The sequence below is a fragment of the Mirounga leonina genome, unplaced genomic scaffold (genome assembly GCF_011800145.1).
Source record: "Mirounga leonina isolate KUSES-001 unplaced genomic scaffold, KU_Mleo_1.0 Mir_173, whole genome shotgun sequence".
Classification (NCBI taxonomy): Eukaryota; Metazoa; Chordata; class Mammalia; order Carnivora; family Phocidae; genus Mirounga; species Mirounga leonina.
In genome coordinates, this window is record NW_023270447.1 from 58,251,532 (window position 1) to 58,273,823 (window position 22,292).

Consider the following 22,292-nt stretch of genomic DNA (forward strand, 5'->3'; position numbering starts at 1 on the left):
CCCTGTCTCCAAGCCTCTGGACGCCTCTCTTTCAAACCTAAGCATTGGATTATGGGACAGTGCAACACCACAGTTTGAAAAGTCCTGCATCACCATGGAGGTATTCCATCACAGCCCTTCTCCTGCCCCTGTGATGCCATCTCCTGACTCCTCCAACACAATGGTCCCATAGATGTCCTCCCCGCTCCCACACCATCCACTCACCCACCTGCCAATGCTGAGGTGTCCGCCTCAGCGATGTCCACCTCCATTGGTAAGGCCTGCCTGACAAAAGCCCAGGAAGGGTTCAATGACTACAAACATTAAGGCAATTCTGTATTTTCATCTTAAGTGGGCCTTCAACATTTTAACAAGTAACTTCTCCATCCATTTCAAAACTCTTCCCTCTCTTGGATTTTAGGACTCTTTTCTAGATGCTTCTAAGTCTTCTTTGACTTAAATGATAGTGTTCCTCAGTGTACCACTATTGATACATTGATGGCTCTCAAATTTCTATCTTCAGTCTAGATTTTCCTATTGAGTTCCAGGCCCATGCATCCAGTTACCTTCTGGATGTCCATCAAGTACCTCAAATATATTCCAAGTTTAACTCCACCTCCTTCCATCTTTTTTACTCATTTTCTGGCTACGAAGCACTCCAACTAAGAAGATAAAGGTGGTTTCTGGAGTCCAGAAAGACCTAGGTTCTAATCCTAGTTCTGCCCAAGCTATGTTACTATCTGAAAACCTGAGTTTCCCTCCTCTATAAAGCAGAGCTATTAGTTGCTACGTGGTCTTCCATGGTTCCCCATCACCGACAGAAAGTCTAAACTGTAAGTATCATTAAATATGGCCCTTGCCTAACTCACTAGACCCATTTCCACTTTGGTTTCAGTTTCTTGAATATACCAGGTATATGGTAGGTGCTGTACTCTTTGCCTGGATATTCGGACTAATCCCCACTCTTCTAACCCAGCAAACTACTACCTATCATCTGTTCTTCAGGTTTGAGCTCAGATGTCATAGTCTCTGGGAAGCCAACTTGGGCTAGGTAACCCTCCCCTGACAGTGGAAAGTGTTATTCACCACTGTATTCCCAGCAGCAACAAAGACCTTGAGGTACATTTGTGTTGACTGAAAGAACGAAGCAAAAGACAAAGATGGTTTCCAAGAGCATGTATTACACAGGTCTGAGTGCAAGAAATGGCAAACAATGGCTATGTTTGCTTTAAAAGCTCATCAGGTACCAATGCCAAGTCCTGATGCTTTTGAGGGGCCCCTGGCTCTCGGCCCCTCCGGAGTAGGCTGGGCCCAGGCTCCTGGGTGAGGGGGCAGCTTCTGCATGGAACGTCCTGCCTCCTGTCACCTGAGGCATCAGGCACTTCGGTGATGCCCAGGGCTGGCTCCTCTTTCTCTCTCTGTGCACCCGTGGGCTCCCACAGCCAGCTCTGGTGGGGAAACTCAGGAGGTGGATGGACCAGCCCAGGAGCACCAGGTGGCCAGGACTTCCCCTCCTGTCTGGGAGACAGGTTCTCAGGGTGGGCTGGAGTTATGGTTTCCAAATCCTGGGAGCTGGCCATCCCACCTTCCATTGCTGCCTTTCTGCTTGGGGATGCCCTGTCTGCACCCTTGATAAGAAATTTCCAAGACCATGGGCCTGGCTCTCCAGAGGTGGAGGTGGCAGCAGAGCGACTGGTGGGGATAAGTCCTGAAGAGCTGGGACAAAGTGCTGTTAGTGCCTGGGTGTGGAAGGGCTGGGCCTTCCAGCAGCCTTCAGGAGGGATGGGGTCTGTGCGGCCAGCCTTACGTAGGCTGGGGGCCGCTGATGAGGAGCTGGCAGCCTCCTCAAAGGCTTGTGGGATCCCAAGCTTCCTCTGGGGGACACTAGGGCCTTCCATTCTGGGAGGCTTCAGCGTGACCTCTGTCAATAGGCCTGGGACCACCGGGCCCTGACTCTGGGGACCCCTGGACGAGAAGGCATCCTCTTCCTCACCCTCTCCTGCTCCTGCGAGGGGGGGCACCCGGCCCACTGCCGGGCTTGGTGCCAAGCTGGGCTCCTGTACACCTTGGCCGTTCTCGGGCCCCTCCTCGGCGTCATCCTCGGAGGAGTCAACCTCACGGATGGCTTCCTGCTTCTGCAGGGACTCTCGCCGTTCAGCCCGGTCCTGTCGGAGGGTGCCGAGGGCCCATGAGGGAGAAGGCTGCAGCACCCCCTTCCCAGACAGCACGCTCCTGGTCCCGACCGCCTCCAGAGGGCTGACTTCCCTGGGTGGCGGTTCCTTCTTCAGCTCGGGGTGGGGCAGGTCCAGGCTATGCTTTCGAGCAGTGCCTAGCTTCTTCTCTGAAGCAGCAAGCGCGGCTGCCAGTTTCTCAGCGGACTGTACTCTCTTTAGCAGTGGTGAGCGGGGCGGCTCCGCACTCTTGGGCCGTGAGAGCTGCCTGCCCAGAGGAGGCGACAAGTGAAGCTTGGCGGGCAAGGCCTGGGCTCCATGGCCAGACAGGGGTGATGGGGAGCGCTGGGGTGAAGCTGCTGGCGGTGGGGAAGGGGTGTGGGCCAGGGGTGACAGTGGGATGCTGCCGGCCGACTTGCGCCGCGGAGAGCGGTACTGGCGCTGAAGCTTGGGCGCCAGGCCGTGCAGGGAGCTGGGCCGTGTGTGCCCAGAGCCGGCTGGAGAACTGGGCACGCTGGAGCTGGGGGAGCTGCTCTGTGACGAAGTCCCTCCTACTGTGCACACACAGACAGACACACAGGAAAAGGCAGAGCAATGTTAGCTGATAGAAGTGACTGAGGGGCAAGACAGGGCTAGCCCTGGAATGTCCCAGGATCGAGGCGACCCCAGCAGGGATCCAGAGCCCAAGCTACAGAAATAAGGTCCTCTCCACCCCCGCCCCCTCCTCCCTAAGACTGCTGGGTCTTTCAGGGGGTAGGGTGAATGAGTTTCAGAGTGGGGCCACAGAGCAGCACAGAGGGCCTAGGCTCTTTCCCACCTCCCAGGGGCTGTCTCTGCGATCTGCAGGGAGCACTTCATACCTGAATGCACAGCATCGGGGGTCACCCGGTAGCCCTGAGTGGGAGATCGGGGGGAAAGGCTGTGGCTGTGTGTGGGAGAGCCTGGCCCGCTCTCCCCTGATGATAAGGATCGGTTAAGGGAGGAAAGGCTGCGGCTGGTGTGGAGCAGGGATGCCTGCTTGGTGATCTTCCGGAACAGGGAGTTCCTTTTTCTGCTGCAGAAACAAGGGTCAAGGGCTGAGCTGGGGCACAGGGCACAGCATATACTGGGCCCAGTGGCCAGGGTCCCCAGCACATGCTAGCCACCCAGGTGGCTCAGTCTGGCTCACCTTTCTTGCCCATCCTTGCCCCGGCTCCGCTTACTCCTTCGGGCCATCTTGGCCTTGTAGCTGCCCTTCCGAGCTGGCCCCACTTTAATGGATGTGTTCTCCAAGGGCGTTGTTGAAATAGACACCTTGTTTCCACTCTGGGGAACAGAGCGTGAACCCAAGCTAAGGTAGTGAGCATATTCTTGCCCCCGCCCTTACCCTCGGGCACGGCGACACCACAGCTCTAGCTTTTGCCCCTGCATTAACAAGTCTGAACCACAGGCCTTCCTTCCCTCTTCGCGGATTAGGAAATGGCTCCAAGTGGAGCCTGGGCAGTTTGGGGTTGAGAAGGTAGAGAAGAGGCTCATCTGCCTTGTTCTGCAGTCCTGTCCATGGCTCAGAAGGATGCCTGGGCCTTGGTCAGTGAAGATGTTGCTTTCCAGTGAAAACCCCCTGTGTTGGGTGCCTCTGTCCTCAGTGCCACGTGTGCCCAACTCTCCCACTCCCCTATGGCCAGTCACAGACTCACAAGGCAGGAGTCCTCTGGGGACCAGAGAGGCAGCACACCCAGCACTAACCTTCAGAATCAGCTCCACCACTTCTGTGTGCACCAGCCCATGCACAGGCTCCCCGTTGACATGAGTGATGAGGTCCCCCTGACGAAGCCCCGCCTCACTGGCTGGACCTCCATCCTCCACGTGCTGCCCCAGGGAGATAACAGTCCTCAGCCTGGGCCTGAGCGTGAAGTGTGGGGCCTGGTGCTGCTGGGACCCACCCTCCTTGGGCCCCTGAGGATAGTGTGGGCAGGGACAGAAGCAGGGACAGACAGGCCCTGGTGAGGGGAAGGTGGAGGAGTGATGAAAATGGGAGCTAAACATACCCACACCATGTGGTGCACAGTGTAGACGTCCGAGTCACCCATGTAGACACGGATGGCCCGCAGGGTGAAGCCATACTTTTTGCCAGCTCGGTGGATGATGATGGGGGGCCTTGAGCTGCTGAGAGCTGGCAGGAAGTCCCTGCTTGGAGAAGAATCCCTGGATGATGGGTTGGATGACTGGGAATGTGGGGACATGGGGCTGGCCAGTGGAGAGCAGGTGTGTTCTGGAGAAGGAAAAGACAGGACTGAGCAGGTCAGAGGACCCCGGGCTGGCCATGCTCCCAGCCCAGCCCCATCCAGGCTGCTGATCCCAGGCAGCTGTAGCCACAGGCAGAGCCTAGGCCCAGGGACGTCCTCCCCACAGACTTGGAGCAGCCAAGCTCCTCATGTGCCCAGACCCTCCCCAGGAGGCAACGGCAGCTAGCCCTGAGGGTGTCCTTGTACCCCCGTACGTATTCAAACATCGCAATTGCCCTACGAGCTACCACCAGTTTTTTGATGAGGAACTTGAGACTCAGAGAGGTTAAGCAACTTTGTCAAAGTCAGGAGCCATTTGGTGATGGAGCCAGGATTTGAATGTAAGCTCTCTGCCTCAGAGCTGGCACTCGTCACCCGGTGCCGTCCTGCCCTGTGGCATGTGCACAGGGCAACCTGACACCACTGTACACCCTTACAGACCTCTCACCTCCTAACACGGGGGCAGCCATGACACACAGCCTCTCGAGTTCCCGCTCCTTGAGGCACAAGGCACAGACACAGCTGCCACGTGCAGACCCCTGCTATAGACCCACAGAGACTCCACGGCCCTTCCTGCGAGTTTTATCCTAGTTCCCTGGGGGCCCTACCTGCAGGAATGAGGAGGGACAGGGTTGTGGCTGAGGCAGACTTGATCACTTTGCTGATGGGGCGAGTGGTGCGCTTTTCCACAGAGTCCCCGGAGAGCAGCCGGTGGCGGGCCCTGCGCACCGCCAGGTCACTGATGGCCTTGGCTGTGGCTCCCTCGGTCAGCTGTGGGGTCCCACGGCCTCCTCGAGTCTCCACCGCTGTGGGCCCAAGTGAGCAATGAAACCTGCAATGCCGCCGAGCCTCCCCACCCTGCCTGCCTGCAGTTGCCTCCACTGCAGGCCCTCTGGCCACCTGCTGGGCCACACCTGGGCTGGGACCGCAGCTCTGGCCAAGGGGCTCCTCATCTAGCTTCAGCCGCCGCTCCACTGGCCCAGATAGCCCTTCTCCAGAAGGGGCTGTCAGAAGCCATGTACCCTCCTGCTGCTGTCTCCTGGGGGTGCTGCTGGCCTCGTCAGGGCCCTCAGGGAAGCGGGGAGCATCCAGGAGGCCTGAGCAGCGGCGTCGCACTGTCAGCGGAGGGCTCGAGTCGCTCTCTGTGTGGGATGACTCGGACACCGACAGCCGCTTCCGCAATCTATGAGACACCAGGCCCAGGTGAGACAGGCAGGCGGTCTCCCTCCTCCAGCCCAGGCTTTCCGTAGGAGCTCACAAGGGTTATAAGTCACAGAACTTCTTCCCTCAGACACTCCTCTGGAAGCTGTGCTTGAGGCCCCCCGCTCACTGCCACCAGCGCTCCGCCCCGCATCTGGATCTCGCCCATGACCTACAACACCTGACGGATGGCTGTGCTGCCCGCCCCAGGGGAGTTCTGGGTGCTCACATCTCAGGGGAGCCAATCACCCAGCTCCGGTCTCGGCCCTTCAGCCCTGCCAGGCCGTCAGAGCGGTCGTCCTTCTCCTCGCTCAGGCTGCGCTTGGTCGGGGGCGGTGCCCGGCGCTCCTCGAGCAGCGAGAGCCGCTCCATGCTACTGTACACCTGTGGGCACAGAGGCTGTGCTGGGGACAGGCCCCAGCAGCCTCACCTCCCAGAAGTATCCTTGGCACCTGACACCCAGGAATTGGAACCAGTTCTGCCCTTCCCTCCTCCACCCCAGGTGAATCTTTGAGGAAGCAGCTCTTCCACTGAGGGGGCCTGGAGTGCTTCTTGCAGTCTCTGTCATAGGCAGGCCCAGCCCTTTCTTCCTCTTTTCCTAGGGGCAGCCCCGTCACCTGCTCTCCCCACCTGCCCCCCAGCCATGGCCCTTGACAGGCCCTCTTCTCCCAGTCCTCCTGTTCTGCCCAGCCTAGGCCTGTTCTGTCGCACCTTGCTGAACCTCGGAGAGCATGAAGAGAACTGGCGGATCTCCAGGCAGCCATCCTCACTCACTTCTTCCTCGTCCTCTGAGTCCACATGGTGGTAGCGCTCTGAGCGGGCTGGATCAGACACACAGGACGGGTCCCTTCAGAGGCCCCTGGTGGTGCCTCCTTTTGACCCTTATCAGACCTCAGAGGGCCTGGAGAAGTTGCTCCTAATGCCAAGTTCAGGGTGCACAGGTGTTTCTGGGCAAACAGAGAGGATCCCCACTCCTCCCCGTCCCACCAGTGGCCTTACTGTCAAAGTAGCTGGTATCATCCTCTGACTCCAGCTGAGGAATAAATTCAGCCTTCTGGCGAAGAAGTCCTGTCCAGTCCAGGCCGGTGAAGAATGAGTGCTGCTTCACCTCAGAGGCACTGCCTGTGGACAGGAAGGGCGTGAGCAAGGGCGCGGGATGTGCTACGCGGAGTCCAGACCAGCAGATCTGGTGAGAAGCCAGACCTCAGAGGCCAGTCCTGAGGGCCTCAGCTCTAGCACCTCTCTTCTTGGGCTCAGAGCAGGGCAGTCTCAGGATCACATGCACTGCCCACACCTGAAGCCTGAGCTTTCCGGATGCATAGACTCAATCTCCCTCTTCCAAGTTGTGAGAAAGGTCAGTGGGGCCGGTCCTACCTGTACCCAGTCTCTCCAGAGGGTTCTGATGGAGCAGTTTAGAGGTGAGGTCCTGGGCATCTGGCGGCAGAGCATCATCCCCCTCAGGCCACACAATCTCATCTGAAGATTTGGGGGGAAAGAGGGAAGGAGTGGGTTAGAAGAGGGTCTCAGAGGCTGCAGGCAGAGTGGGGTCATAAAGAGGAAGGTTCTAGGATAAGATATGGGGAGGGAGGCATAGAGGGCCCAGCCCAGAGCCCCTGAAAGCCAACTCCTTAAGTTCTATAGGTTCCTGTCCTCCTAGGGGGTCTCACACCCGCTCACCCATGGCCCATCCTGTGATCCAGGACTCCCTGTCCTGAAGCTCTAGCTCAGCCTGATTCTACACTTCAGACACCAGCACACTCACACACACACAACCTCATACTCACAGGACACGCACACCACAGGCACACTCACGCCCACATGGGGGAGACATAAACTCAATCAGAACAAGCCCCGGGTGACAGAGTACATGCACGCGTGCACACACACACACACACACATCTAAGAGGCAAGCATACTACACACACACACACACACACACGAATTCACAACATAAGCCTCACAGGTGCATGCATAAATCATATTTGTGGATCCAGACTCTGTCTCCCCAGGGTGCCTGGGTGATGGTACCTACCACTGATCACTTGCCCAAAGAGCTCCTCCGGAGTATCTCCAAAGAAAGGGACGCAACCCACCAGGAACTCATACAGGATTATGCCCATGGCCCACCAGTCCACCGGCTTCCCATAGCCCTGACGCAGGATCACCTCAGGCGCGATGTACTCCGGGGTCCCGCATACCTGGGCACACAGAAGCCAGGCTACCTCAGCTTCCTGAGGCAGCTCACTGGCATCATGGCTGAAGGGGTAGGGATGGTCCCACCTCTGGAGAAATCTCTGAATGAAGACTCAGCTTACTTTGGTTAAAGAGCAAGATCAACAGGAACCCAGGGTATCAGACTTGGAACTGTTGGTGGGGTGAGTTTATGTTCTTCCCAATTAACCAAAACATATAATTCTAGCCTGGAACAACCACCCCCTGAGCGCTCAACACCTCTTTATGGCATCTAGTTCCCAAAACTGGCCTCTGCCCTCCAGTCTCTCAAAGGACAGCCCCGACAGTCACATGACTACTCACAGGGACTTGCAAACAGTTACCATCTGAACTGTCAAATCAGGGAACATCTAGAGGCTACTCTCAGGAAGCTGGACCACAGCCTGGTGGAAACTTGGAGCCGTGTTCCAAGAACAACAGACTCCAGAAGAGCCTTGCCCTTGACTGAGGCTAGGAGGCTCAGGACTAATCTCATGTTAGTCTCAGAGAGTAACAATGGTTATATGACCTATTTTCTCCAAACCCCAAGGAAGAAAATGATTTCGGATTTTATATCCACTATGATTCTTGAGCCCTTACCTCAATGCCTCCCTGGAGCCAAAAGGCGGAAAAGATAGGAGCTCCCAGTCTCAACATGTAGCTACAGGGTTAAGTATGTGGCCCCTCACCACATATTCTAAAGTCTGGACCTCAACACACAAGGTCTCAACCATTCTTCCTTACCTGCTTGTCCAGGAACTCCCGGGCATCCTTTTCAATGTGGCCCTCGTACAAGTTTGTTGTCAGGCTCATGAGGCCAATTTTAGAAAGGCCAAAGTCAGTAAGCTTGATGTGCCCCATGGATGTAATCAGGAGGCTGGGAAGTCAGAGACACAGAAGTGTGGGGTTATTTCCTGGTTTTCCAAGAGTGCTGATTTTAGTACATGCCAAATTTTCCCACTCAGGCTTTTATAGGTTTCCTGTGGGACTTAAGCAGGGTAGCTTCAGCCGGGAGCCAGGCAGCTGTGAAAGAAAAGGCATCTCTGGCTTTGTGAGTCCTGCATTCTGCACAAGCAACTCACCTGCCTCTTGCCCATTCCCCCAATTCATTACCGTTTACTGCCCTCAACCGTATTCTTTGCTGTGGGCAGGTACCAGCAGCAATCAGCCTCAGCCCGAGGCTCTCCTCACCTGGGTGGCTCACAATACCCAGGCTCAGGGAGAGGGGAAAGGGGCGCATAATCTTGTGCTGTGCCCACAGCTGGTTTTAAAGAAGGACTGGTTGGGAGAAACCAGAGATAAGAGCTCACAGGAAATGGTCTCCTTCCCGTCACATACCCTGACTGAGTCATTCCATTTCATGACAAAGGCTTCACCCTGCCACCCCTTTATTCTGATTTCCAAATCAGCATCTGACTTTCTTTATGAGCTCCATGCCTACTAACTGCCCAGATGTCTTCCAGGCACCGTGAACTCAACCTGTCCAAAGCAGAGTCACACACACCTCCTAATTGGTACTCTTCTCAGAAAATGATTTCTGTTACCTCTGAGCTCTCTGAGAAGTACTTGATTATTTATAAAGATACTCTGGCTCCTGAAAGGTCTTACAACAGAGTAACTAACAGAAAAAGTAGGTGTTATTATCCCCATTTTAAAGGGGAGGAACAGGGGCGCCTGAGTGGCTCAGTCGTTAAGCGTCTGCCTTCGGCTCAGGTCATGATCCCAGGGTCCTGGGACTGAGCCCCACACATCGAGCTCCCTGCTCTGCGGAGAGCCTGCTTCTCCCTCTCCCACTCCCCCTTCTTGTGTCCCCTCTCTTGCTGTGTCTCTCTGTCAAATAAATATATAAAATCTTTAAAAAAGGCGGGGGGGACAAGAGTCTCAGAGGTTTAATTAACAGATCCAAGCTCACAGAGTTAACAAGTGGTCATTTGAACTCTGGTCTGTCTAGTGTCAAAGCCATTTTCCATGACAGAGGCTTATCCCCATGCACTAGTCCTGAGCTGGAAATCTGGAAGATAGCCCAGACTCTGCTCCTTTTTTCTCTCCCACGCACCCCTCCCCCACCTTTAGGTTTCCTTTCTACTTCCTAACGGTCTCCCCTCTCTTCTGCATCCTGCAGGCATGGCTGGTTCGGTCCGGTCTCCTGCAACAGCCTCACCATCTTTCCACTGGCAGAGTGATCTTTCTAAGCCTAAACCAAAATCTGGGCGTGTCATTCTATCATACCTCTGGCTAACAGGCCCTTTGACGACTCACTAGGATCCTTTAAAATAAAATCCAAACCTAACAAAAAGACCCTTGGAGATCTGCTCCCTGCCTATCTCTCCAGCCTTATCTCTTACTACTATGACCAATTAACGATCCCAGTCTCCACATAATGTACTATTTGTAGTTCCAGGGTCCCGTGCTCTCATACCTGTGTGCCTTTTGCAAATCTTGCTTCCTGGCTTTAGAAAGCTCCTCCCACCTTTCCCCATCTGACTAATGCCTTCTGAGAAGTAGCCTATACTCAGATAGTTCTGTGTCCCACACTGAAGTTCTATAGGTCAGGGACCATCTTACAGCCCAGATCATAGTGCTTGGCCCAGGGACGTCAGCAAATGTGAGAACCCTTGTTCGGCCTCTACTAGATGGTGCTGACGCTCTCCGGCTTGGTTTCTTTAGCTGAGCTCCTCAGTGGCTCTTCCATGTCACTGAGGCCTTACGAAGCCCCGGCCAGACTCGCTGGCAACCGGCTTTGCATCTGGGGTGGTCAGGGGCTGGAGTTCTAGGCCTAGACAGACACCCACATGAGCACTGTTTTCTAGCAGCCATTCTGGGATCGATTCAAACATGCTGTGTCTGCCTCCACTTATTTAGAGACCCAAGAGGGAGACCTTGGGCCGGGGCCCCGAGAGTGGGCATACTTGTCAGGCTTGAGGTCACGGTGCACAATGCCGTAGTTGTGCAAGTACTCCAGGGCCAGCACGGTCTCCGCAAAGTACAGACGCACCATGTCCACAGGCAGGGCCCCGATGTTCTTCAGCAGAGTGGCACAGTCTCCTCCTGTAACAAGCCCAGGACACCATGAAGGAAGGACCCAGTTCCCTCGTCAGGACGGTCTCAGGCTTAGGTCTCTGAAGCCTCGGGGAAACCCCTGGTGCTAGAGGCTGGGAGTCTAGCCCTCCCGCTGTGGTATGGGGGGCACACAGAGTGGAGAGGTGTAGGTGGAAGCGAATCTGCCAATGGCTGTCAAGGCCATCGTTCAGGCCAGAGAGGGTAGGAACCCGGGCCTCCATGCCTGTGAGGGGACTGGTAGGGGTAGCGCGAAGTTATTTCAGGGTGGGAGTCCATCGGCCTGAGACTCCAACATTTGTCCACTTATGTCCTTCCTGTTGGCTATCCTTTGGTTTTTGAATAAGGCAACATTGTAAACTCCCAGCACGTACTCTCCGGATGAAAAGGAGAGTTTTGTTCAGTTTCAACTTCAAGACTTAGGCCAAATATCTTTGGAAGCTGTACCCAGCAGTGCGAAGGGAAGAGTGAAGGTCACTGGGAAAGCTGCCGTCTCTCCCCAGGGGGGCCCCAGGATGCTCTTCGACTCCATCCCCAGAGCATTTTGTGTGGTCTCAAGGGGTGTCCCCTTCACAAGCCATCAGTCAGGGCAATGGCATTCCTTTTTTTCCTGAGGGTCCAGATGCAGTCCTCCCAGCATGCAACCCTGGGCTTGTGTGGCTCTGCTACCTCCTTTGGTCCTGCCTGGCACCAGCAGTAGAGACCATCCAGGCTTTGGGGTGCAGGATTCTACAGCTGTTGGGCAGATACATCTTGTCCCAGAATGCCTCTCTTTGCACCTGACATGGCGGCCTCATGGCAGCTACTACTCCAGAAGCCTCTCCCTTTGAGGGGCAGGGAGCCTTGTGCCCACTGTGGCCAAATGGTCTCTGAGATCCTAAGGCAAAAAACCAATGCCAAAGAGAGATTGGCAAGCTGGGCCCTGAAATGTCACCCCTATACAAAGCTGTTGGTCCCAGCTCAGGGCTAAGCCTCACACTGTGCCTTGGCCTCCATGCCAGGCCGCCTTTCCCCCCCAGTACCTTCAACATACTCCATCACCATGCACAGGTGGCGCTTGGTCTCAAAGGAGCAGAACATGCTGACCACAAAGGGGTTCTCGGCAAAAGTCAGTATGTCACGCTCCACGAAGGCCTGCTGGATCTGGTTCCGAAGGATCAAGTTCTGCTTGTTGACCTTCTTCATGGCAAAGCGCTGCCGGGTGGACTTATGCCGCACCAGGAATACAGCCCTGGAAACACAGCCCATCCCATCTCCCATGGGCCCTTAGCACCTGGGCTGTGCTCCACACCACCCAGAGCTGGGGTGTCCAAACTGCCTCCTATCCCATCTTATAAACGCACAGACCAAAGAAGCAGGGGTGAGCTTATCGATGAGAAGGATCTGGGCCTCCTGCCCACAGAACTCTTCAATTTCCCAATACACCAAGTCCTGAGGACACAGTTCAACCCTTCCCCAGAGTTCAGCGAGAGGAGGAGTACTACCAAGAGGAGTGGGGACCTTGTCTGGGAAAGGAACAATGCTCAGATGTCAGAGGAAACAACTCCTGTCTCTCCAGGAGGCCTTGGGAGGGAGAGGGTCTATCCTAAGGCATCTGCTGCCCAGAGGAGTAGGTATCATACGGTTCTAGAAGGAAGAGCCCAAGGGCTGACATAGCTCCAGTCCTGGCCACACCCTCACCCCTGCCTTTACCCATAGGCGCCATTGCTGATGAGCTTAATAGTTTCGAAGTCCTCCTCAGAGGGTGTCTTTTTAGATGTCAGAGATGCCCCACGGCCCTAGAAGACAAGCACAAAGGCAGGAGGCAAGCATGCATCTTAGAGCCCACATGCTTGGGGAAGCTGGAGCCCCAGCATCAGCTCAGCTCTTAGTCCTGCTGCAGCCCCCACCCATTCTTCCTGATGCAGGAGCTGAGTGACTTCGGAGATAGTAGGTGCAACGGCCCACTCCTCCATCCCGCCCTCAGATGTCCTCTCAGAGAGGACTCTGGCCCTTTGCTTCATAGGGCCCAGCCTCTGGGATTGGGGCAGAAGCTCCAGGTCTTTACCTCCACTGAATCATCTGTCTCTGGAGTGTCAGGACTGTCATAGCTGCTCAACTGGGCCATTTCTAGAAACAAAGCAAGGGCACAAGAGAAAGGTGTGCGCAGCAATGTCAGGCATCTCAACAGTCCACTCAAAGCCCACGACAGGTGCATGCAAGGTAGGCATTCGTATCTCCTGCATCAGTCTGGGGTGCAAATCCGGTCCTGTGGCTCCAGCCTCAGAGCAGTCACAGCTTTTGGACTTGTTTGCCAAATAATATTGCCACTCCTATTTCTAGAAGCCCAGTGCCATTCACAAGGCCTGACAAATTTTTAAAAGCTTCCCTCAAATTTAGGACAATTCCTGGAAAACAGGGCCCAAGGTTGGGCTATTGGTCCTTATCCCACTTTACCGGTGGGGTCGGGAAGCAGGGACGGTGGATGAATAGAGACCAGGGACTTAGAAGCCCAGGGTTCCTGCAGGGGCGCAGTGTGACGCCCTGAAGAACGGAGAGATCTGTTGAAGCCTGGGGTCGGGACCACACCCAAGTCACAGGAAGGCTGGTAAGGTGGCAGAAGGGGAGGTAAGCATGCAGAGGAGGTGACCATTTTTGAAAACTGTGGTCCTTTGTTGTTGGCCTCTTTTGACATTAGGTTTTAAATCCAACCCAGCAGGGCTCATGGCAATCTGGGTTGGGTTATATCAGGCGGGTGTGAACAAATCTGAAGGAGGGGCTGCATTATGACAGAGAAGACGGGGTTTCTCTGGCAGCCCTGAGGCCCCTGACGCTGCGTCGTGTCCATGTCCAATATAAGCCTCTTCTTCGAGTGGCTTCCCTGCGGTCAGAGCTCGTTGGCTGTGGGGCGTGTTTGCAGCCACCAGGCAGCATGCTCACCCTCTAGGGGATCCCGTGTGAGGCCCAGTTGACTAACGATGTAGCGGGGAATGTCACATTTAATCCCTTGTCCCTCTTTGGCATGGCCCTCAGCTGCTTCTAACAGGTGGTAGAACTCCTCAGGGTCAAACTCCTGCACCAGGGGAGAGAGGCAGTCAGTGGTGAGGGCTGCAAGTGAAGGCCTCTTTGATTTTTACAGCACATACCCCGAGGACGATGACAGGACTTTTTCTGTGATTGGACACCCTTGCCCCCGAATACCCAGTAACATCATGATTCAGAGATCATAAGAACGGGGACAAAGCCGCCTTCCAGGCCAGCTCCAGATTGGACATCCTAAGCAGATGCTGTCTTCCCAACAATAAGAACCAGACCTTTTGGTTTCAAGATAGCTCAGCCTCTTGACCTGGTCCAAAGCCTCCTGCCACACACACACACGCACGCACGCACGCACGCACGCACACCTGCCCTCAGATATTTACCGAGAGCCTCCTCTGCTAGCGGCTGGAGAGCCATGAGGACGGCACGGCAGTCCTTGTCTGCCCCGAGCATGGAAGACTGAGGGTTCCATTTACTGAGTACCCACTAAGTGCCACACTCTGGGCTAAACCCTGCTATCACCAGGGTTCTATGACCTCCGTGAGGAAATCAAGCCCCACAGAGAGGCACTGACTTGTTCTCGTCACACCTTGGACTTAACTCAGCTACAGCGCTGCCTGCAGTATCCTAACTGTTACTTCCATGTCTCCATGCCTCCTCTCTGAGGCACGAAAAGACTGACTGCACTACTGAGGGAGCACCTTAGGATCAGGGACTCTGTGTCCCCAGTGTCTGCCATAAAGTAGGTGCTCAGTAAAGTGCTGCCGCACGACCAAGTGAAGGACTTGACTTATGCCAACGGAACTGGCCCGTGCTCCTGACCGCCCGGATGCCCAACTCACCTGGGGCCTGCTCGGTGTGAGGGGGCCAGGCTAATACCCCTCGGGGCGGCCATTTTCCTCACAGGAACTCGCCTGGGCCCCCATGCTGGCAGGTCACGTTTAAACGAGGACTACCACACTTTTGCTGTTAGCAGGATACCTCCCCTCCGCGCCCCACCACCTCCCAACCTTCCCGCGAGTCCACTCACCAGGCATTCCAGGAGTCGAGCCGGGCGGGCAATGACAATCATCAGCTTCTTTACCAGCTGCATCACAAAAGCCACTTCTGAACTCTGTGAGCGCTCATGAGCCTGTAGAGAAGACAAAGGTTGGTTAAGCAATCCACTGGCACAGCGTAGTTGGGCTAACGCAGGACAGGGCTGGGCAGAGCTGGCTCTGGGGAGCAACAACTGGGTGGTACAGAGACTTCTGCAAAATGAAGAAGTTAGAGAAGGCCAGTGCATGGTGAGAGGGAGCTTTAGGACACTACATGACATCAGGGAATGTCACAGAGCCACGTGGCTTTCCCTGTTCCTCCATCCAGACCCCAGCTCAAGGGGCAACTCTCAAGGGAGCTTTCACTGATCACTTCCCAACCCAGGCAGAATGTCAGGAATGGAAAGACTTCAAAGCAGGAGGGAGGCGACCCGACAGGTATTTTAGAAAGATCACTCTGGCTGTAGCGTGGACAGCACACGGAAGAGCGCAAGCAGAAAAGCGGGAAAATCCATTAAGGGCCTACTGCGGTGACGTGCATGAAAAAGCCATAAACCCCGGCAGGAAGGATGGACAGAAACAGCCAGCCTGGGGCCATTTCCGAGGTAGATGAGGGAGTAGACGCTGGGGCTAGCAGCAAGAAGAGAAGAGAAATGCAACTACAATTTTTGGGGCATTTCAGTGAACCCACAAATGAAATAAGAGCTGTAAGAAGATAAGTAGTTCAGGTAAGGGCAGGTGGAGAAGATCTGTTTTGGACGTGCAGAGTTGGAGGTACCTATGCTAGATACTTTCTTGGGTATTTACCCAGCCCAGGAGCCTTTCTCTCTTTTACGGAAACTGCTCTGACGTCTAGTAGCTACCTCTGTATTGTGTGGCTGCCCGTTCCATCCCACCTCAAGCAGCTGACCAGTGTGGATGACTCTCCTATGAATTTAAAAATGGACGGAAAGACAACTGTTAATACCAGTGTGGCAGAACTGTCAGGTGAAAAGGGATGGCCGCATCCACCAAAGACACAGAGGAAAAGCAGCACAGAGAAAAACAGCATGAGAGGAGAATGACCACTTCCTGAGCTTCCCACAGGTTCTGGTTTCTGGTTTTGGCCCCTTAGGGCCCGGCTGCATTCCTGTCTTCAATTCTCAAAGACCCACCCTTTTCATCTTTGTAATGAGTTTCCCCTTCCTGCTTAAACTACTCTGAGCTGGCTCTCTATAACTTGCAACCAAAGAATACTAACCAATCTGGGAAGTCAAAGTGGAGGCGTCTTTTTCGAAGCAGCTACAACACTGATCTGGAGCTAAGGAGAACAGGGAGGGACACAGCCAGGTGGGCGTGCTCAGTGTACGGACAACAATGAACGAGATGAAGCTGTCAGGGAGAGTGTGAAGAAAGGAGGAGGAGAACGACGCACAGGGTAGTGCCTTGCAGAACACCAGCATTTAATACTTCTATTTTTTTTTAAGTGTTTTTTTGTTGTTGTTGTTTTAATAATCTCTACACCCAACATGGGGCTCGAACTTACGACCCTGGGATCAAGAGTCGTGTGTTCTTCCGACTGAGCCAGCCAGATGCCCTGCTTAAGCAACATGAAACACCAGCATTTAAGAGATGGGCAGAGAAGGAACTTGTGAAGGGGCAGCAAGACTGTAAGACTGGAGAGAAGAGTGTCATGACCCCCAGCGGGGGAAAAAGGTCCAGGAGAGATACTCATGGTATAGAGCTCTGTAGACTTGTGAAGATAGATGAGGATGGAAAGAGGCCATAGGATCTCTTTGGCAACTGATTGGTTTGTTCCTTGGTGACTTCTGCCTGAACAGCTTTAGAGGAATGGTGGGAAGGGAAAGTAGAAGGCACAAGACTGAGCAGTGAACAGGTTGTTAGGAAAGAAAAATAACAAATGAGGACCATTTAAAAAAAAATGGTTATCAAATGAAGAGAGAAGCTTGGCACTTGGTGAAACTCATTTATTCTTTTAAGACTTAGCCCAAGTATCAACTCTGTGAACCCTCTTCTAAGTCCTCTGCCTGTACCCCATCCCCGACCAAACACACAAGAACAGGAAGTAACCGCTCCCTTTTCTATGTTCTGTTTGCTCATACCACATGGTACCACATGTTGTTGTATAACTAGTTGTCTACAGCTACACTGTAGAGCCTTGTGAACAGAGAGACTGTGTCTTTTTTTCTTCCCTTACGCCCTAAGACTAGCATAGTGCCGCTTATATAGCTGACTTCAATGTTTGTTGATGAAGTGTTTGGAAATACGATCTCAGGCTCTGGAATAAGACAAACCTGGTTTTGGGTTCTAGCTCTGCTACTAAGAAATGAGTTACACTGGGTTCACCTAGCCTCTTTTAAAGCTTTGGTTTCCTCATCTGTAGATTTAGAGAATAGTAGTACCTTACTTACAGTATTGTGAAGATTACATTAGATAAATTAAACGAGATCATGTATTGTCTAGTATGCACTGAGTGCTCGATAAATGATAGTGATTATATTTTCAATGTAAATCTTACCATGCCATTTTCCAAATTAAAACTATTCAATAATCTCCCTATTGCCTTCATGATAAAATCTAAGCTCCTCACAACACTTTAGCCTTTGCCCCTCCCATTCTAACGCTTCAAATTCATCTACCAACTCTTCCCTGCAGGCATCCTTCACCTACTTCATCTGCAATTCCTGGAATGCACCTAGTTCCTTTATACCTCTCAGAGTGGCCTGATTCCAGGGCCTGGCTAATGCCCGCTCCTGGTGGGCAGACTGACCATAAGTGGTTGTTCCTGTGTATCCTTTGATTATTCTCATGCTACATTTACTGTTTACATTTGTTTTGTTGTACACAGGTTTGTAAATATTATTGCCTAAAATATTTGTATATAACCTGGACTTTGTAGCTTTTATTTATTCAAAATTCACATGTTACTGACTTATGATGGTGGTCTACCCTGGGCACTATGTGGTTAAAAAAGAAAACACTTCCCCGCAAAAAAATTTTTAATGTGGAAACAATGAATTTCACGGAAAACAAAAAAAGGAAAAAAGAACAACAAAAAACTTTTTCCTAGGTCTGGTGAACTCCTACCTACTGGTCAAGACTCAAACTTTTCCCGAACTCTCCACGCAGAACTATGCTCAGAACAGACCTCTACTATTCAGTGCTCATCAATCGAAATCACTGTAATACATAAAAGTGAGATAATTCCTGTAGAGGGCTCAGGGTGGTGTCTGGCACACAGTACACTTCAAGAAATGATAAGTGTTCTTTTCACTTGTTGATGGGTCTGTAACCCCACTCGACAGCAAATTCCTTGAGGTGGAACCCGCAATGAGCTTTTTTCTGCATCCCCAGGGCCTAGCAAATTAGGGGACAGATGAACACACTGGCTCCGTATTCAGTGCTCTTACTGCACCAACCAAACTACTCCCAGAGGCCATGAGTCTGGGAAAATGCCTGAAGGTTTTGGGCAAGGCTCTGACTTTAGCATTTCAGAAAATCAGTCTTAGATATACAAGCAACCTGGGAAGTCACTCCACTTTGATCCTTTACCTGATGCCACAATCCTGGATTCTTATCCACTGTTAGAAAGTTATTCTTGAACAGAAACAGAGCTGCCAGGGATTTGCATGAGAATTTAGTTTGCCTAAAATATTATTTCCACAATGTTTGAATTTAAGCATTACTCTTGCAATCAGAAAAAAACCATTTTTGTAGAAGGAAGCACTTTTTCATCTATTAAATCAAAACTTTCCTCACTATAACTCTTATCCACTAGGTTAACAGGCCTTTTAGAGGACAGGGAACAATCTGCTACCTATTATGTATGAGAAATCTTCCAGTATTTGACAGCACTAATCATGGTCATCTTTAGTCATCTTTTCTCTAGATTCAACTGTTCCCTAATTAAAAACAAAACAACTCCCTACTCCTAATTTCTAGACTAACACACTAAAGTCCTGTTTGATCATAGCCCTGGGGTCCAGCTCAGTTGGTACAACACCAGAGCAAGGTCATGTGTCAGAGGTAATAGGGGTCTGGATTAGGAAATACTCTAGTACATGCAGGGGCACATGTCCTCCCCACTGTACTCGTACTAATGGTGTAATATGGGGCAACTGTGATTTGAGGGGGGAAGGCAACTGACCACCTTATTGTAGAGGCTAAGAGGAAAGCAAACCCTAGAGCAGGAAGCAGTGGTTGAGAACTCACTGTATGGGGTGCCTGGGTGGCTCAGTTGGTTGAGTGTCCGACTCCTGGATTTGGTTCCAGTTATGATCTTGGGGTCCTGGGGTTGAGTTCCGTGTCAGGCTCACACTCAGCACAGAGTCTGCTTGGGATTCTTTCCCCCTCCCTCTGCTCCTCCCCCACCACTCGCGTGTACAAGCATGCTCTCAAATACATAAATAAATAAAATCTTAAAAAAAAAAAAACACCTTACTGAATACTCTGGTCTTGACCATCTCTGGGTTACTTTATCTCTAGCTTCCCAAGAAGTCTTTTCATACTGGGGAGGATCAGGTCTCTAAACACCTAAATCCCTACTAGCAAACTTCTCACCACGTAAATACAATGTCAGGAAACAGAAAAACCCAGAGTGCAAGCCCTAGCCAGTTTCCCCCAGGCTGCGCAGAACCATTCTGAAGGCTCTGCTTACCCCAATATTTCCATTAGAAGAAAACTCACCCCTGGGGCCACTTTTAGGCTTTGGGTTACAAATGCAGTCAAATATTTATGAATACTACCAATGTTGGAACCTCAGGCAGAGTAAGTGGGATCAGAAAAAAGCCCACAGAACTGAGTTCTTTTGATACCAAACAGACTTCTCTTAGTAACGCAGGGGACTGAGGAGGAACCAAGTCCATCAGCGCCACCCTTGGGGGTGCATCCTGCATATGAGCAAGGAGGTGACAAGCTGGTCGAGAAGACTGGAAACACCACTAATGCCTTTATCTTAGCTTGGAATAAATAATCCACTACCTCAAGGAGGATGTACCAGAGTTCTAGCACAAGGATACTCACATCTTGTAGAAGTTTCTCTAAATTCTCTTGAAGTTCATAGAAGTAGTGTGATGTAATGAGACGATTCTGGGATTTATCCAGGCAGTCTCGGGCTATCTCAATCACCTGATGATGAATAAAGCTCAAGGTTCCATCTGCCAAGGGCAGCACACTGTCTGGCATGTTAGAGGAAATGAATTCTGCAAGATGCTCTTCCATTTGCGCAGTGGCCTGCAAATAAAAGCAGGAAAAGTGACACTTCCCTTCTAGTTGCAGCTCAGTCGGGAGCTCAGCCCGAACGACTGTTAATAGCCTAAGGATACGCTCTGTGATCCTGGTGTCCTGATGCTGCATTTGGGGAACCCAACAACTACACATATGACAAGATCACCCTTAAGTCACATCAAAACATGGTCAAGGGGCGCCTGGGTGGTTCAGTGGGTTGTGTCCAACTCTTGGTTTCTGCTCAGGTTGTGTGATCTCAGGGTTGTGGGATCGAGCCCCCCTAGGGGCTCTGCGCTCAGTGGGGAGTCTACTTCTCCTCCCTCTCCCTCTGCCCCTCCCCGGGCTCGTGTACTGTCTCTCTCTCTCTCTCTCTCTCAAATAAATAAATAAATCTTTAAAACGAACAAAAACATTATAGTCAAGGCCCTCTCTCATCTGGCCTTGTCTATCTCCCCTCACTACTTGGAGGCTGTGCTCTTTTGCTCTGAGGACCTGGAAGTGGTTGCTGCCCCCCCCATCCCCCAGCATGCAGGCTCAGGCCTGTTGATGCTGTGCCCTGTGTGTAGCTTCTTCACCTGCCAGGTCTGCCTGGCAAACTCCTAGCATTCCTTCCAATTTCAGTTCCCACATCATCTGTCTCTCCTCTGGGAAGTCGTTGATTCCTCCAGGCCACCTGGGGCCTCCTTTCCTCTGTGCTGCCGCTGGCCCTCACAACTGCAGAAACTTACTGTATGGACACTGCTGCTTTTTAAAGACTTCCCTGTACTGGGAATTTCATGTCAGAGAGAATTTATCTCAGGATCCTCTTACTTGACCTTAGGACCCAAGTGGACTAAGCAGATGCTCAGAGAGTGTTTATTGAAGGTGTGAACCTGCCTCCTCATGGACCTGGACCCTCAGAAGAGCAGAACAGGTGTCTGGCTCAGAAGCTTCTTGGGGACCTAACTTCATAGTCATGCCAAACGATAAATTATACCAGTTAACAAGTTTCTACTGCCTATCTAGGACTTGGCCTTCTTTCCTTTGCCACCAGGTGGCAATTTCTGATTTCCAGTGTTTGTTTAGGGGGGTGTGTCTGATATTTTCACCATAAGAATTTTTGCCACATTTTTACTGCATAACTAATTGGCCATAAGGCAATTTTGCTGTAAAAGAAAACAATAACTGGTTGATAGTTTCATCTGACAGTTTGGTTTCATTTCTCCAATGATGCAGTACTCCCACTCTTCATATAAATCTTAGCCTTCATAACAGTCTATACAGTGGCTCAGAGTTTTGAACCTACATTTCCCGTAGAAATTTGGAACGTCTATAAACGGACATGTGACAATATGCCAAGGACAAAGAACAACATGGAAGGCTTTCACAATGCAATACAAAGCTCAGTTATAAATATGTATCCTCGTGGGACGCTTGGGTGGCCCAGTCAGTTAAGTGTCTGACTCTTGGTTTCAGCTCAGGTCATGATATCGGGCCTGCATTGGGCTCTGTGCTTGGCTTGGAGTCTGCTTAGGATTCTCTCTCTCTCCCTCTGCCCCTCCCACTCATGCTCGCTCTTTCTTAAATCAATCAATCTTTAAAAAAAAAAAATACTTACCCTCGTATGTAGAAACTGATACTTCTCTTAAGGAAGGAGGAAATTTTTGAAAAAAGAAAAAGTGTGATGCCAAGCAAGAAGATGAATCAACAAGCAAAACCAAAATGTATAATGCTATGACCAAAAGACTTTGAAGATAAGTGCTTAGGTACAATCAACAAAACAAAATCAGTCCTTTGTGCTGTCTTACCATGAATCTACACTATACATTTTGAAAGTATTAAAATATTCTGTATTTTGCAATAGTCTTTCAATTTTGTTATTTGTTTTTTTCTTTCATTATGCCTTTTTTAATAAATGTCCTTCATTTATCTTGGGGGACCTTAGTTTTTACAGCAAAATTGCCTAGTGGCCAATTAGCCATGTAGTGAAAGTGCTTATGTGAAACTACCTAGAACCGCATATATAAACACATATCTAAGTATATGTGCACATAGGTATGTGTTGTGTGGAGAATCTAAGTATATGTGCACATAAGTATGTGTTGTGTGGAGAGAGAGAGAGAAGCAGGGGAGGGGAGAGGGAGTGGAAG

General features: G+C 51.8%; 1 protein-coding gene across 10 annotated transcripts in view; it reads right to left on the reverse strand.

Moving 5' to 3' along the window:
• Positions 1-1,126: 1,126 nt before the first annotated feature.
• Positions 1,127-22,292, reverse strand: part of MAST2 (microtubule associated serine/threonine kinase 2) — a 219,652-nt gene continuing 198,486 nt past the window's right edge. For 3 of the 10 annotated variants that reach the window (XM_035018675.1, XM_035018678.1, XM_035018673.1), the window contains 20 exons: positions 19,960-20,169; positions 14,931-15,032; positions 13,802-13,934; positions 12,930-12,991; positions 12,575-12,660; positions 11,905-12,113; positions 10,735-10,873; positions 8,570-8,702; positions 7,647-7,812; positions 6,989-7,090; positions 6,614-6,736; positions 6,326-6,435; positions 5,844-5,998; positions 5,329-5,597; positions 5,023-5,220; positions 4,178-4,401; positions 3,876-3,998; positions 3,319-3,455; positions 3,011-3,204; positions 1,127-2,704 (listed from right to left, as the gene is read on the reverse strand). In XM_035018675.1, coding sequence (XP_034874566.1) covers positions 1,197-2,704; positions 3,011-3,204; positions 3,319-3,455; positions 3,876-3,998; positions 4,178-4,401; positions 5,023-5,220; positions 5,329-5,597; positions 5,844-5,998; positions 6,326-6,435; positions 6,614-6,736; positions 6,989-7,090; positions 7,647-7,812; positions 8,570-8,702; positions 10,735-10,873; positions 11,905-12,113; positions 12,575-12,660; positions 12,930-12,991; positions 13,802-13,934; positions 14,931-15,032; positions 19,960-20,169 — 4,383 coding nt within the window. In that variant the 3' untranslated portion in view covers positions 1,127-1,196. The remainder of the gene's footprint in view (positions 2,705-3,010; positions 3,205-3,318; positions 3,456-3,875; positions 3,999-4,177; positions 4,402-5,022; positions 5,221-5,328; positions 5,598-5,843; positions 5,999-6,325; positions 6,436-6,613; positions 6,737-6,988; positions 7,091-7,646; positions 7,813-8,569; positions 8,703-10,734; positions 10,874-11,904; positions 12,114-12,574; positions 12,661-12,929; positions 12,992-13,801; positions 13,935-14,930; positions 15,033-19,959; positions 20,170-22,292) is intronic. The other 7 variants (XM_035018682.1, XM_035018677.1, XM_035018679.1 and 4 more) reach the window with 4 other exon arrangements.